This window comes from Vigna radiata, chromosome 7 (assembly GCF_000741045.1).
Source record: "Vigna radiata var. radiata cultivar VC1973A chromosome 7, Vradiata_ver6, whole genome shotgun sequence".
In the NCBI taxonomy this organism is placed as follows: Eukaryota; Viridiplantae; Streptophyta; class Magnoliopsida; order Fabales; family Fabaceae; genus Vigna; species Vigna radiata.
In genome coordinates this window covers 53,513,689-53,526,556 of record NC_028357.1, presented here as the reverse complement: position 1 = coordinate 53,526,556, position 12,868 = coordinate 53,513,689, and the positions used below count along the sequence as shown (strand labels likewise).

Below are 12,868 nucleotides of genomic sequence, written 5' to 3'. Positions count from 1 at the left end.
TACACTTGTATAAATACCACAAATATAATTTTTTACACGTATTCATTTAATTTTACCTTGTTCAACCTTACTGAAAACCAACTACAATCATATTTAGATTACTTAAGTTTACTTGAGCAATATTAGTCCACATTCATCACAAAATTTAAATTCAGTCAATAAATAACCTAATTCGAGCAAGTTAATTTAATTTAAGTTAAATTGAACAAATAATAATTCTAAAACAATTATTATGTAAAACAATAAACTTGTATACTTAATTATTATGTTAAAACAATAAATTTTAACATAATCTAAAAGGGGTCAATCTCGGTTAAACAAATCAATAGATGATTAGATGGAAAAAGGCAAATCATCAATTAATTTACCATAAATCAATTTTATTAACTTGTTCACTTTTGTTATAATTCTTTTGGTATTGGTTTTTGACTTTTTTTCTCTTTTCAGCGTCTGATATTGTTACAAGTTCTCAAGTAGCAGAGAAAGGCCAACCTTAAGATTACAAAGCAGATTAGGAGTTATCACAGTACAGAAACTGTTCTGCATGGTCTCTCGTTATGTTTCCCAGTACCTCTGCAGACACATATTGAAGAATCAATTAACTTAATTACAAATTATACCTGATCTGCACTTGGAACATATCCACATTCTGAGATTACTTTATTCATAAGAGGAATGTCTCCGTAGGATCCATCTGGTATACAAAGTTAGGACTCAGCGTAAACCAAGAGAAACTAAATCGCACATTCTTAACCTCACTAGAGAAAAAAGTTGGATTTGTTTTTTCTTGGCTTTGTACAAAATAGAAAACACATTCATGTCTGCTCGTGTAGTAGGGAAAAAAACTGGTGCAACTAGACCCACCAATATCATGTAAGTGCCCAATCAAATAGCAGGCCGCAATACTAAAACGAGTAAAGACTGATCTCAACAAAGTAATGTAGAACTTATTTGCGACGTCTTTGGGTTATGTGGTTTATGTCTGGGTTGCCTTTCCTCATCATTGCTACAAACTCATCATAGTTAATTCTTCCATCCTGCAAGAAATTTGAGAGTTAATATTGCAAAGGATAATTAAACAACACTGCATAAACTTATACAATTTGGCACTAGGACAACCGTCAATGTTGTTGCCCTGTAAGATAATACAGCTTTTCTAGATAACAACAGACACGAAAAATTCTAGACCTGTTCTATAAAGAAAGAAGAAAGCAGAATTACCCAACAATATAATTACAGCATTTTCCAGAATGACATTATTGTTGCATGTGGTTGTGATTATGCTAAAAAAGCATATATAAAGGAGCAAAAAAGAGTAAAAAGAAAGTAACTACGTTGTCAGTATCAACTTCAGCAATGATCTCCTTTATTGTTTTCTCATCACCCATGTTATACTTCTTGAGGGCAGATTCCAACTCTTCCATTGTGATGTAACTAAACAGAAGCAACAAGAAGAAAACCAACACAAAAATCAACATTTAAGGTGATAATGTTGCTATAGTATAAATTATGAATGAAAAACAAATTAGATTACCCGCTCTTATCATCGTCAAAATATTCAAAGGCTTTATATAGATGATCCTCTCTTTCCATTCTATTCATGTGCATGGTAGCAGTTATAAATTCAATGTAATCAATGGTTCCATTTCCATCTACATCAGCCTGAGAACCAAATAATTACGATCATGCAGAAACATCAGTAAAATAAAGAGAAGTGTCAGACTAGTGATTACAATATCATGCAACCATGAACATATTATCCATCTTGGCATCTCCAGTCTCAGTGATTATTACACACGGCACATAGATGCATCAAGCACCAAGTTCTTTATAAGTGCAAAAAAGGATTACAAGCTTATGATTATCTACAGGACAGGAAATAATATTGCAAACAAAGAGCTAACTGTATATATATGGTATGTACACGGGCTAGGAGAGATACTTAGCTATGGGGAGAATATCTCCATGAGTTTAGCATAAATGCATCACAAATGCAAACCTAGGTTTTTGATACAGATATAAACAAAACAGGATGAGCTTGCACAGAATGAGTTTAACGGTATTTCACACACACACGCACACAAACTAACTTAGCTGTGGGGAGCCAAGCTCCAGTAGTTAAGTGATGTGGCCCCATGACCCAAGATGCTGAAGGAGTATGAAACGATGGGGAAACGGTGAAATGCACCTGATCAGTTTTAGGGAAGAGAAAGATTACTAATTACTAGCTGAGCAGGTCATGGGGGGAGTGCATGAGTTTGTTGTCCAGAGAGAGAGAGAGAGAGAGAGTATGTAAAGAAAGATATGTATAAGGTATGCTAAATTAGGCCTGGGCTGGGAGAGACCAGACTCTATCACAACCGTGTACACAGAACATACCAGGATCTGAACACCCTTTTTCAGACCTGTTACTACAGAAGAAATATTTTCATACTTAATTTCTTCCTTTTAGTCTTTCTTGCTTCCTGTTTCCTTTCACTATGATCTGCTAAATTTAACTTGAGATACTATAGAAGAAGAGTAAGTTCATCAAACAACCCATGTCTAGGTTACTCAATTTACTTTTAACCTACGATGAAATGAGCCAGAGATACAAGAGTCTGAATAGTAAAAATTGAAGCAAACCACAATGGGTATATGCCAATTCGTGTTACAATAGCAATTTCATACAACATGCTGGGTGACAAGACTTTGGGTAGTATTTCAGGTCTGAGATATCGTGAAAACTTCAAAACATTCTCATTAGGTAATCAACAAAGGAGTGCAAATATTTTGGAAGAACCAATAGGAAAAGTTACAACCGAAAAAGAAGAGGACAGTGATCTTACCGCTTCCATCAACTGCCTAACTTCGGACTCAGAAAGTTTACTACCCAGTTTTGGGAGACCAGCTTTCAACTCCTCAAATGTGATTGTTCCACTGTTATCTGTATCCATGGATTTGAACATTTCCTTCAAGCCAATAATTTCTTCTTCAGAAAGATTTTCAGCAATAACCTGCAATAAAATAGTTCACAAATTAATAAAATTCATTTCATGAGCCATTTAGTCCGAATAGTGGACACTGAGGGTGTGCGTGAAACCCAGTCTTGAAGGTGTGTGTGAAACTAATTCCTTCAAGACGGATCTATCTTATTGCTAAACTAAATAAAATACTGTTTCCGAAGCACTAGAGTCGTTACATTGGCATACGAGGAGACGGATTCTCTAGCAGCCAAAGTATTGGTTTAACTGAAAGAAACAAAAGCATCTATCCTTTGATCAAGTCAGCTATGAAGACCTTCTCTACATATTTATTTGTTTATATTATAGATTTTCCATTAATGTATACTATCTTAATCCAAAGGGATTTTAATATAGTGGAGTTTGCAGATATTTTACAAAAAACTTGATAACATGATGAGAACCAAAAAAAATTATGATAAAAAATTATTTACCTTCAGGGCTACTTTTTTTAGTTTGTTCATTGCTCGGAATTGTTTCATTCTGGATAAAACAGCAATATCAAGAGGCTTGTCAGATGCATCTCCATCCACTCTCATCCAGGGATGATCTGCACCATATATAACATATTATGTTAAGATCTATGATGAACAAATACTATATGTGTATTAGATACAATGGCGATATGTTTAATTTGAAAATAAAAGGTTCAGTACGTGATATATACATATTGAAAAATATACAAAATTTCTAAAAAATATGATAAATATATGATTGTTATTATGTGAATCCAAATTAAAATAACATGTATTAAATATTGTCAAAACAAAAAAATTTAAATTATTATCATCATAAAAATATTAATACTTTATAAATTAAATACTTCATTGATGAATGTTGATAAAATATCCTAAAATAACATGTCAAATATGGATATGTGACACAAATTAAAGTATCAGTATATGATAGGTTATGATGAGTTAGTGCTTGAGAAAAGGAGGCAATCTGACTTTCAAGCAAAATATTAATCAGAATAAACTCCCACTAATAACTCTATCGTTATATCAAACAGGTGTAGGGAGGGGGAAGTTATTAAGTGGTTTGGACCACCACCTGTTCTGTGGTTCCTATCAATCTTTAAGTGACATGTACTTAAGTTATTAAATAAGTAATTACATTTCACGAAGATTGGTCAGGCAAGGACAAGCATTGGTTCATAACTACCAAATAATTTATCCTAATGAGGGACAAAACAAAAACACAATATACACTAGGAAAGAATAAAATGTAAATTCAGGAATCAGTAGAAAGAATCAGTGGGTCATAGCCTACATTTTTATTCTTTATAACTTTTCTTAGGAGGGGGTTGAAGTGTTTTGGATGTGACAATTAATTCTCATTCTCTTTCTTTTTATTTAACGAATCACACTATTCCAATAGTCCAGTGTCCTTAACAATATCACAGATCTATATATCGAATAACAACTGTTTTGGATGTCCTTATGTCCTATTTCTCGGCCTCACTGAATCACGGCATAATCCAACCTACAGGTTCAGAACCTCACTATGAAGGTAAACAGTGACTCTCTTCTTCTGTGTCAGCGAGATTGAAATAAAATATAAAGCACATTTGGCACAAAAACTAAAATGTTATGTTCGTGAGTAGAGTTTAACTTACTCAGTACTTCAACTGCTGAAAGTCGTTCTTTAGGGTCAGCTCGCAGCATCTTCTTGACCAGATCTTTAGCACTAGTTGATATGGAAGGCCAAGGATCCGATGCGAAATCAATATGTCCACGAAGAATAGCATCAAAGATACCCTGTTCATTTTCTTCACATAAAAGATTAAAAACAAAGTGAAAACCATTGGAAGGGTTCGAAACTGAGAATATCAGGGTACGAAAAAAGAAAACTTCCACAGTAAAGCGCCAATATAATCCTTTCGGAGCTCAAGAAAACAATCATAGGTTCTTTTGAGGGATCACAGATTACAACAACAACTTTAACATGAAACCTTGGGGTATGGTTTTTATTCGACATTAAAAAATAAAAGTGAGGGAGTTAAAAAGGAAGGAGTTCTACCTGCCCAAAAAGGTGGAACACCAGAAAGCAGAATGTACAGTATAACCCCAGCACTCCAAATATCAGCCTCTGGCCCATAACTTCTTTTCAACACCTCAGGAGCAACATAGTAAGCACTCCCAACAAGGTCTCTAAACACATCTCCTGTTCTCAAAACCCAACACTCTAATAAATTTCACAATAAACACTTGCAAGAGATAAAAAGAAAATACGAATATAAAATAAACTAGTTTCTTAAAATAAATCAACGCAAGCATGTAAACTTTCCAAAAAGTTAAATGCGATCGCTTATGTTAGAATTAAGTGAATAGATTAATTTTAACTCATGAAAAGTTCTTTTCTTTTTTCTATAAATGTTAATGAAACTGGTTATATTAATAAACTAAAATGAACTCGGCTTCAATCATAAATTATGATTATCTTATTCATTACCTAATTTATGAGTTTTCTTGTTTGGCATTTTCAAAAAACTATTCTAATGGGGAAATAAATTAATTTTAAATTGAGAAAAAACTTAATTTTTAGAATTAAAACATCTTACCTTCTTCTCCTCCTCCTCCTCCTTCGCTAATTATACAAACACGACCTAACATAGGCAGAATCAATAAGCAGTGACCAGCAGATTAGAATAACTAACTAACCTGGCTTGAAGAAGACTGAGAGACCAAAATCCGTGGCCTTGAGAGGGGAATCATCGTTCTTGTTGAGCAGCAAGAAATTCTCGGGCTTCAAGTCCCTGTGCATCACGCCCATGGAGTGGCAATTGTGCACCACCGTCACGATCTGGCGGCAGGAGTTGGCGGCGGCGCGCTCGGAGTAGTGGCCTTTGGTGATAATGCGGTCGAAGAGCTCGCCGCCAGCGCAGAGCTCCATGACGAGATTGACGGAGTGGCGGTCCTCGTAGGCGCCCTTGAGCTCCACGATGTTGCGGTGGCCGGTGAGGTGGTGCATGATCTGGACCTCCCGCCGGATGTCGTCGATGTCGTCGCGGTTCACGAGCTTGCGCGTTGCGATCGACTTGCACGCGAACTGCTCCTTCGTGACCTTGTGGGTCACCAGGTACGTCACGCCGAACTGCCCACGGCCCAGCTCGCGCCCGAAGATGTAAATTGACCGGACATCCTCCATAGGCCGGCCCAGCACCCGGCCCAGCGAGGACGACGCTTGTGGCTTCGGGGGTGGGGGTGAAGGGTTCGTGTTCGGGGGTAGGACGGTGATGCCGTTGCGCTGGGGAAGGTCGTCGGAGTAAGTAGTGGTTGAGGAGGCAGCACCGCCGCCGTTGCTGCTGCTGCTGCAGTTACCCATGGTCTAGGGTCAATGAAGAGAACTATGGCGGTCGGAGTTCGATGTTTGGTCTGTCAGAAGAAGACTAATTGTTTAAAACTAGGTGGCCGGCACAAAGACTAAGATGGACTTTGCTGTGCCTGGTTGTTAATTAGTGTACTAATTGCTATTAATTAATGAACATCTTGTGTTAATTAATACTTAAAAGAAAAAAACACACACACACACACGTAAAAATTAGGTTTTGTGACACACTTCCTCTAGAATAGTAAGAATATTAATCATAACTATTCTTAATCCGCTTTAAAATAACATAATTGGATCAAAGATAGTTATTTTGGTAGGTTGTATTGCAGGTTGTAATAAATAACTATAACTATAATGTCAGTTATAATCTAATAAATATAAATTTTAAAAGACCAGCAAAACAAATGCACAAATAATTTTATGTTAGTTTTTATTTTGTTTTCCCGGAAATTTACCCGCCTTCACTCTAAAAAACACATCTTTTTTTTGGATTTAACCTCAACTCCATCAATGCCGTCCTAAAGTGTTACCGCGGATTTGTAGTTGTAACTTTCGTTGTTTAACAATTTTACTTTAATCAAATTTATAATACTTTTAATTACAATCCTGTAAAAGATACAATTTAGTAAAGTTAGACTTTTAACATTAAGTTATTCTTATTTAGTGTCGTTTTTTATTGATGATTTTAAATGAATTAAGATATAAATATAATAACGTTTAGCAGTAAATTCTTAAATTGTATTGTTCTTTCTTAAAGTTATGATTACTTTTGATAAAATAGTAACATGCATTCTATTTTAATGTATTTGAAGGTAAACAACTTTATCAAGAATACTTTAAATATTTAAAGTCTCCATATCTTCAACAATTAATTCATAATATTTAACAGCAATTTAAAAAAAAAAGATGAAAATGAAAAATTCGAATATAGTTTTGACGTTCATAAATAAAAGTATCCAAAGCACAGTTTCATCTCCGTAGTATAAATTTGTTTAACTAACTTTTGTTTATTTACATGGCGTTAAAAGAACCGTTAGCATTAAAGAAATAACAAAATAATACAGTTTATCTCTAAGAAAATAGAATTTTTAAATTAAAGATAACTACAAATGGGCAAGTGAATGCGACCTCATAAGGCCTTTAATCCCGTAAAATGGGTGTCAAACTCAAGGATCACGATGTGTTGAAAAATAAGTACTATTATAACAAATACAATCTCAGTGAAGTTTTATTATTAAATAGAATACATGAAACACTGACAGAAATTACATTACAGGTAATATTTACAGAGGAAGGAAGAATGTGAAAAAAACATCACCAACTACCTGATCAAAGTACAATTTCCTAACATGATAAATCCCCTCCACGAGATTGTCAAACGACTTGGTTATTCTCCCAACTCAATTTCATAGGAAGACAGAATAACTCAATTCGTCAAAATCTAACGTAGAATGGAGTAATAATGTAACATGCTGATAAAATTTGTTAACTAAGGAGACAATGAGAAAGAAAACGATAACTAGCTTTCCATCCAATTCTGGGGCATGGGATAACCTTTGATTGGTTCAGATGGATCGCTAACTAGACTTCTCCCGCTGCTTGTGCCACGGCTAGAACTCCCAGTCAGCATTGCCATCAGACTTCCACCATGCACCCTGCCTTCAGGAACAGCAACTGACATTGGCAAGTGACCACCTTCCTTGGCTGAGACATGAGCAGTTACAGCTTCAAACTGCTTGAAGTCAGAGCAGGTTGCAGCCGAACCAAGGCTACTCCCTATTTTCATCATATCTATATCCATGTTTTTGTCAACGAGTAACTGCTTTAGTTCATCTGTTTTACTCGAATGAGGATTCTGAACAACAGATGCCAGTGAGATACCTCCGTGAACCCTCTTATCATGCACCAGCCCACTATGAAGAGCACACATACCTGTTTTCCCCCTTGCAAACGAATTGCAGGGACCATCCTGTTGAATGCCATACTCTGAACCAGGATGGCCCCAAGAGCACCTCTTGCCTCCCCCATGTGCTTTGCAAAAGTCAGTGCTTCCTTGAGCACTCTTTCCACACCCTACAAACTTGCATCTCTTGCCTCCACCATGGCGGACACAATGATCAGTCCTTCCTCTAGCACTTTTTGTGCATCCTGGTACAGCACACCTCTTTCCACCCCCATGTGCCACACAGAAGTTGGTACCTCCATGCACACTTTTAGTACATACTCCACCACCCTGATACGTACAGCGTTTTCCCCCTCCATGGCCCTTGCAATATGGGGTGCTCCCCTCAGCGCCTTTGGTGCACCCTGGTGCTGTACACCGTTTTCCCCCACCATGTGCTTTGCAAAACATTGTGCTCCCTTGTGCCCCTTTTGTACAGCCAGGAGCCTGGCATCGACGACCTCCACCATGTGAGATACAAAGGCCTGATAGACCTTCGGCACTCTTGGTGCAGTTTTCTCTCTGGCACCTCTTACCACCACCATGTCGTATGCACAATCCAGATTTCCCTCTGGCAGCCCGGGTACAGCCTTCATGACTGCATCTCCGGCCACCACCATGGGCAATACAGAAATCTGTACGTCCTTCTGCACTCTTTGTGCAACCAAGGAATTCACATCGCCTGCCACCTCCATGTGCCTTGCAATAAACCGTACGACCCTCGGCTCCTTTGTGGCAGCCAGGTTTCTGACACCTCCTACCCCCACCGTGAGATATACATCTTCCAGAAGCACCCCTGGCACCCTTTCCGCATCCCTCCACTTGACATGTTTTTGAATTACTGGGGCGCAGTGGCTGTTGCTGCTGTGTAAGCCCGGAAGTGCAGGTAACTGAACTTTTAGGCCTGGTTGACGAGAGATCCAGAACAACGGGACTATGATCAAACTGCTCTGAAGCCTGATTTAGAAGAAAACTAGTGCCTGTATTTGATGACGTCTTTGAAGCTGGCAAAACAATCCCTGGCTTCCAACTACATGAAGTTGATCCCTCGTCTGTATTCTGTGTCCCGCTGAACGCTAATGGCATCTCCATATTCAATTGAAGAGGTGAAGGATTTAGATGTATGCTTGTAATATCTGACTCACAGGGCCCAGTAGAAAGGCTTAATTCCAAATCAAATTTTGGTTGCAGCTCCAGTGTCTTCAAACTTGAATTAACAAGTTTCTTCTGGCTTTGTACCTTCTCACAGCCAAGATGGAGAGAAAAGTCCAGTTCAATATCCATAGATGATTCCTCATCAACATCTTTGGCTGAAGACACAGCTGTGCAAGCAGCAGCCGAACTCCCCTTGCTATCAGAGGAACTGGTTGAACGCCCAAGCCCAAGTGACAAAGATGAGTCGACTCTTTGACCCATACATCCATCAATTAAATCCCACTTCCTTTTTGTTCCCTTAGAAGAGGGCACATGGGTGGGAATTGAAGAACCAGGGGAATCAAGTCGTAAGATGGTATCTGTACCATACTGATCAGCTCCCCTTCCTTCAGCTTGCATAGAATTGCCCAAAATCTTGAATGCATTTGCAGAATGATTAGCAGCAAATCCCAAAAATGACTTCAACCTCACGTCCATTAAAGTATGAAACCACTGTAGAAACAATATCTACTCCTATTTATGAATTTAACAGAACAACCTTCCTGACCTCAGGGTAAAAAAGATATAGATGTTTATCTACAAAGTTAAGGGTTAGATGTGTCTACAGGTGTACAATGCACCCCCGCTGACAAATCCTGAAGTATCACGCCGATCCATCTATAAGATATAGAAAGACTAAGCTGAGGTTCAGTTTGTCGGTTGCAAGTACAAATTAACCTAACAACGTCTGACTCCTTCCAAAACACACCATGGAAGCAATCATACTATTCACGAACCACATGGCCGGAACTGGAACATCTGCCAGAATAAACATGGTTGCAGTCAAGTTTTGCATGCTCGCTAGAATAAAAATGGGTAATAGATAGCATCAGAAAGAGAAACTCACAAAAAATAAACTTATGTTTGCAAAACACCAGATGTTCATTGGCCCAAAATAAGAAAAACACTATAAATTAAAATTTAAAAGAAAAAACGTGTCCATAAACTTCTTTTAGAATTTTTATCCACAGAGATTGAAACGTAAGATAAAAACATCAAGAAAGCGGATAAATCTACTCAAAAAATTACACTTAAATAAATGAACTGGGTACAAAGATCTCCGTTTTGCAAGGGCATCACAGGCCAGCAAAACAAAAACTGTAGTTATGGTTATGCATGAAGCAAAAGGTCATTAAATTGCATACCCGCCCTTCAAAAAGTGTTAAAAATCAACCCAAATAATCCCCCAAATAGAGAATCTTTTTGAAAAATAACTGGGCTGAAACGAAGAAATAGCCGAGTACCTTAGTCATTGTCCAGAGTACGCCAAGTGAAAGTAGTTGAAGTAATATATATAAAATATTTTACACCATACAGCATTTCATAAATCAAGCACATTGCTTTCTCTGTAAGTTTGTTTGTCACAAAAACTGTTTGCTCTATTAGTTTGTTTGTCACAAGAACACCAAAAGAGCATATCAGATCCTGATGACCACCACTTTATACTGTGTTTTGAACCAACTGGACGAAACCAGTCTTGTGACCAGCTGTTTTTTAAAACCATAATGAGACTTTTATCATCCCAAATGATTCATTATAAAATAGATGACTTAGATGTCTGCCAAGCTTTAACTGATGCATCAAAATTTAGCGTATAAGAAAATATGAGAGAGCGCTTGAACGAACCTCACCTATTACCAATGACACGTATTTCCATAAAACAGCAGGAGCAGCTACGAGAATACAGCAGCCTAGCAACAAACGCCTGACTGCATCGATTGAGAAAGTTCTGCAGATATTACAACAGGGCAGTTAGGAAGCAATAGCACGAAAACAAGAAAAAGCGAAGACTAATAGCAAGCAACTGCAGAGATGAAAACATGAAATAAGAAAAATGGGGACGTTGAAGCACACAGGATAACGACAGTATAATTTCTGAACAAAACAACACGTCATCAGAAAAGCGAACAAAAGAACCAGGACATTGAACAAGACTACAACACAATAGCACAGTAACATGCATAAATACAAGCATTAGTGCGAAAACTGTTTCTTCTTTCTTTTTGTACTTCTGCTCTGAGCAACTAACTTGTTTCAATAACTAAAATCAATTAAGCGCAACCCAACCAAACGAGAAGACGCGGGGGCTAACTATAAACTTTCTTTACAAACAGGTTAGACCCCGTGAAAAAAAAAAAGTAATAAAACAAAATAAATCCTTTCAAATAAATCATTGAAAAAATCGACCAAAACAAACGTGAACAGAGAAAAAGGGAAATCCCGAGACTTAGTTCAAAGTACCTGGAATCACAAACTCCAATAAACAATAAATAACTACAGAAACGCACAAGTTGAATTAGCAAATATTATTACCAAATACCCCAAATATGGTGAATTTGATCACATACGGTTAAATCGAAGTTAATTAAGGAAGAAACAGATTGAAGTAGAAAATATGATAAATTGGTCCTGAGGTTATCTGTTTGTTTGTGTGGATTATGAAAGCAGGGAAGAAAGAAGGACAAAAGACAAATATTCCAATTCAATCTTCATCGTTCCAAATTTGCTGAATTGTGCTAAACGCGGAATCTTCAATCAAATTCAGGATTATGTTTCCACGAAGTAGAAAGGAAGAGGAAGAAGAAGAAGAAGAAGAAGAAGAAGAAGAAGAAGAAGAAAAGCATCAATTCATAGGCCGTCCTTTGAATAAAGTTCCAGATTTCAAAGAAAGAAAAACGAAATGGAAAACGAAAAGGACACACAAATGATGATTCTGTAGCTTGCTCATGAATATGTTCAACGAAAATTAGATTGTAGAGAAAAATAGAACATGAATTCGGAATGAATATAGGAGATCTCGAAAGAGTAAGTTACCTAGCGCGTCGATTGGATTGGATTCGAATTGATTGGAGTTGGGGTTAGAGAAACGGGTGGTCTAGGGTTTTAAAATCCGACGAGAGAGGGTGGTCAGAGAAAGCCGACAGGAAACGGTGAAGAGGCAGAGAGAGTGAGAGATGAATGAGGAAGAAGAGGCGCGTGTTCTTAGTGAGAGTACGCTACATCCAATTTTAATACTGCACGAATTCTAGGGTTACGTTTCTCTTCTTTCTTTGTTTTCTTCTTTTTTAAATTATTTTTTCTCTGCCTCGCTATATGGCAATGGTTTTGTTTCTTCGAGAATTTTTGAACAGTTCTACTATTTAATCACAAAATTTCAGTTCCTTAAGCCTCTTATTAATCTTATTATGATGGAAGAAGAAAGAAAAGTTATGTTGGTTTGGTATTTCTGATTAAATCGTTTTTTTGAACACTTTTTCTATTTACATAATAATAAAAGAAGATATTTTATTAAATTTTATATTCATTGAAACAAAACATCTTCCTCTAAAAGAAATGTATTCTCCAAAATATACTGCGTAAACAAAAAAAATAAGAGAAAATAAAATAATGAGGATGG

At 37.1% G+C, this 12,868-nt stretch overlaps 2 protein-coding genes across 3 annotated transcripts; both read right to left on the bottom strand.

Moving 5' to 3' along the window:
* Positions 1-626: 626 nt before the first annotated feature.
* LOC106767050 (calcium-dependent protein kinase 1) lies at positions 627-6,329 on the bottom strand. Its single transcript, XM_014651868.2, has 8 exons — positions 5,666-6,329; positions 5,025-5,168; positions 4,621-4,773; positions 3,437-3,552; positions 2,829-2,996; positions 1,535-1,662; positions 1,335-1,434; positions 627-1,037 (listed from the first exon to the last, which is right to left on the bottom strand). Exons 1-8 carry the CDS (start codon positions 6,327-6,329, stop codon positions 948-950), a joined length of 1,563 nt encoding a protein of 520 aa, XP_014507354.1. The 3' UTR covers positions 627-947.
* A 1,187-nt stretch (positions 6,330-7,516) lies between these two features.
* On the bottom strand, positions 7,517-12,511 carry LOC106767049. Of its 2 annotated transcripts, none has more exons than XM_014651867.2 (3): positions 12,286-12,511; positions 11,098-11,200; positions 7,517-10,230 (listed from the first exon to the last, which is right to left on the bottom strand). In XM_014651867.2, the coding sequence occupies exon 3, from the start codon at positions 9,907-9,909 to the stop codon at positions 7,855-7,857; it is 2,055 nt and encodes a 684-aa protein (XP_014507353.1). In that variant the 5' UTR covers positions 9,910-10,230; positions 11,098-11,200; positions 12,286-12,511; the 3' UTR covers positions 7,517-7,854. The 2 variants fall into 2 exon arrangements, with proteins under 2 accessions (XP_014507353.1, XP_014507352.1); XM_014651866.2 differs by having other exon boundaries at positions 11,103-11,200.
* Between the last annotated feature and the right edge of the window lie 357 nt (positions 12,512-12,868).

Excerpts from the sequence above, each read along its gene's own strand:
- LOC106767050 (XM_014651868.2), bottom strand. The coding sequence starts at position 6,329 with ATGGGTAACTGCAGCAGCAGCAGCAACGGCGGCGGTGCTGCCTCCTCA. Across the intron at positions 5,169-5,665 it reads CTCAGTCTTCTTCAAGCCAG|GAGATGTGTTTAGAGACCTT; the intron begins GTTAGTTAGTTA and ends TTTTGAGAACAG. Across the intron at positions 1,038-1,334 it reads CTGAAGTTGATACTGACAAC|GATGGAAGAATTAACTATGA; the intron begins GTAGTTACTTTC and ends AATTTCTTGCAG.
- LOC106767049 (XM_014651867.2), bottom strand. The coding sequence starts at position 9,909 with ATGGACGTGAGGTTGAAGTCATTTTTGGGATTTGCTGCTAATCATTCT.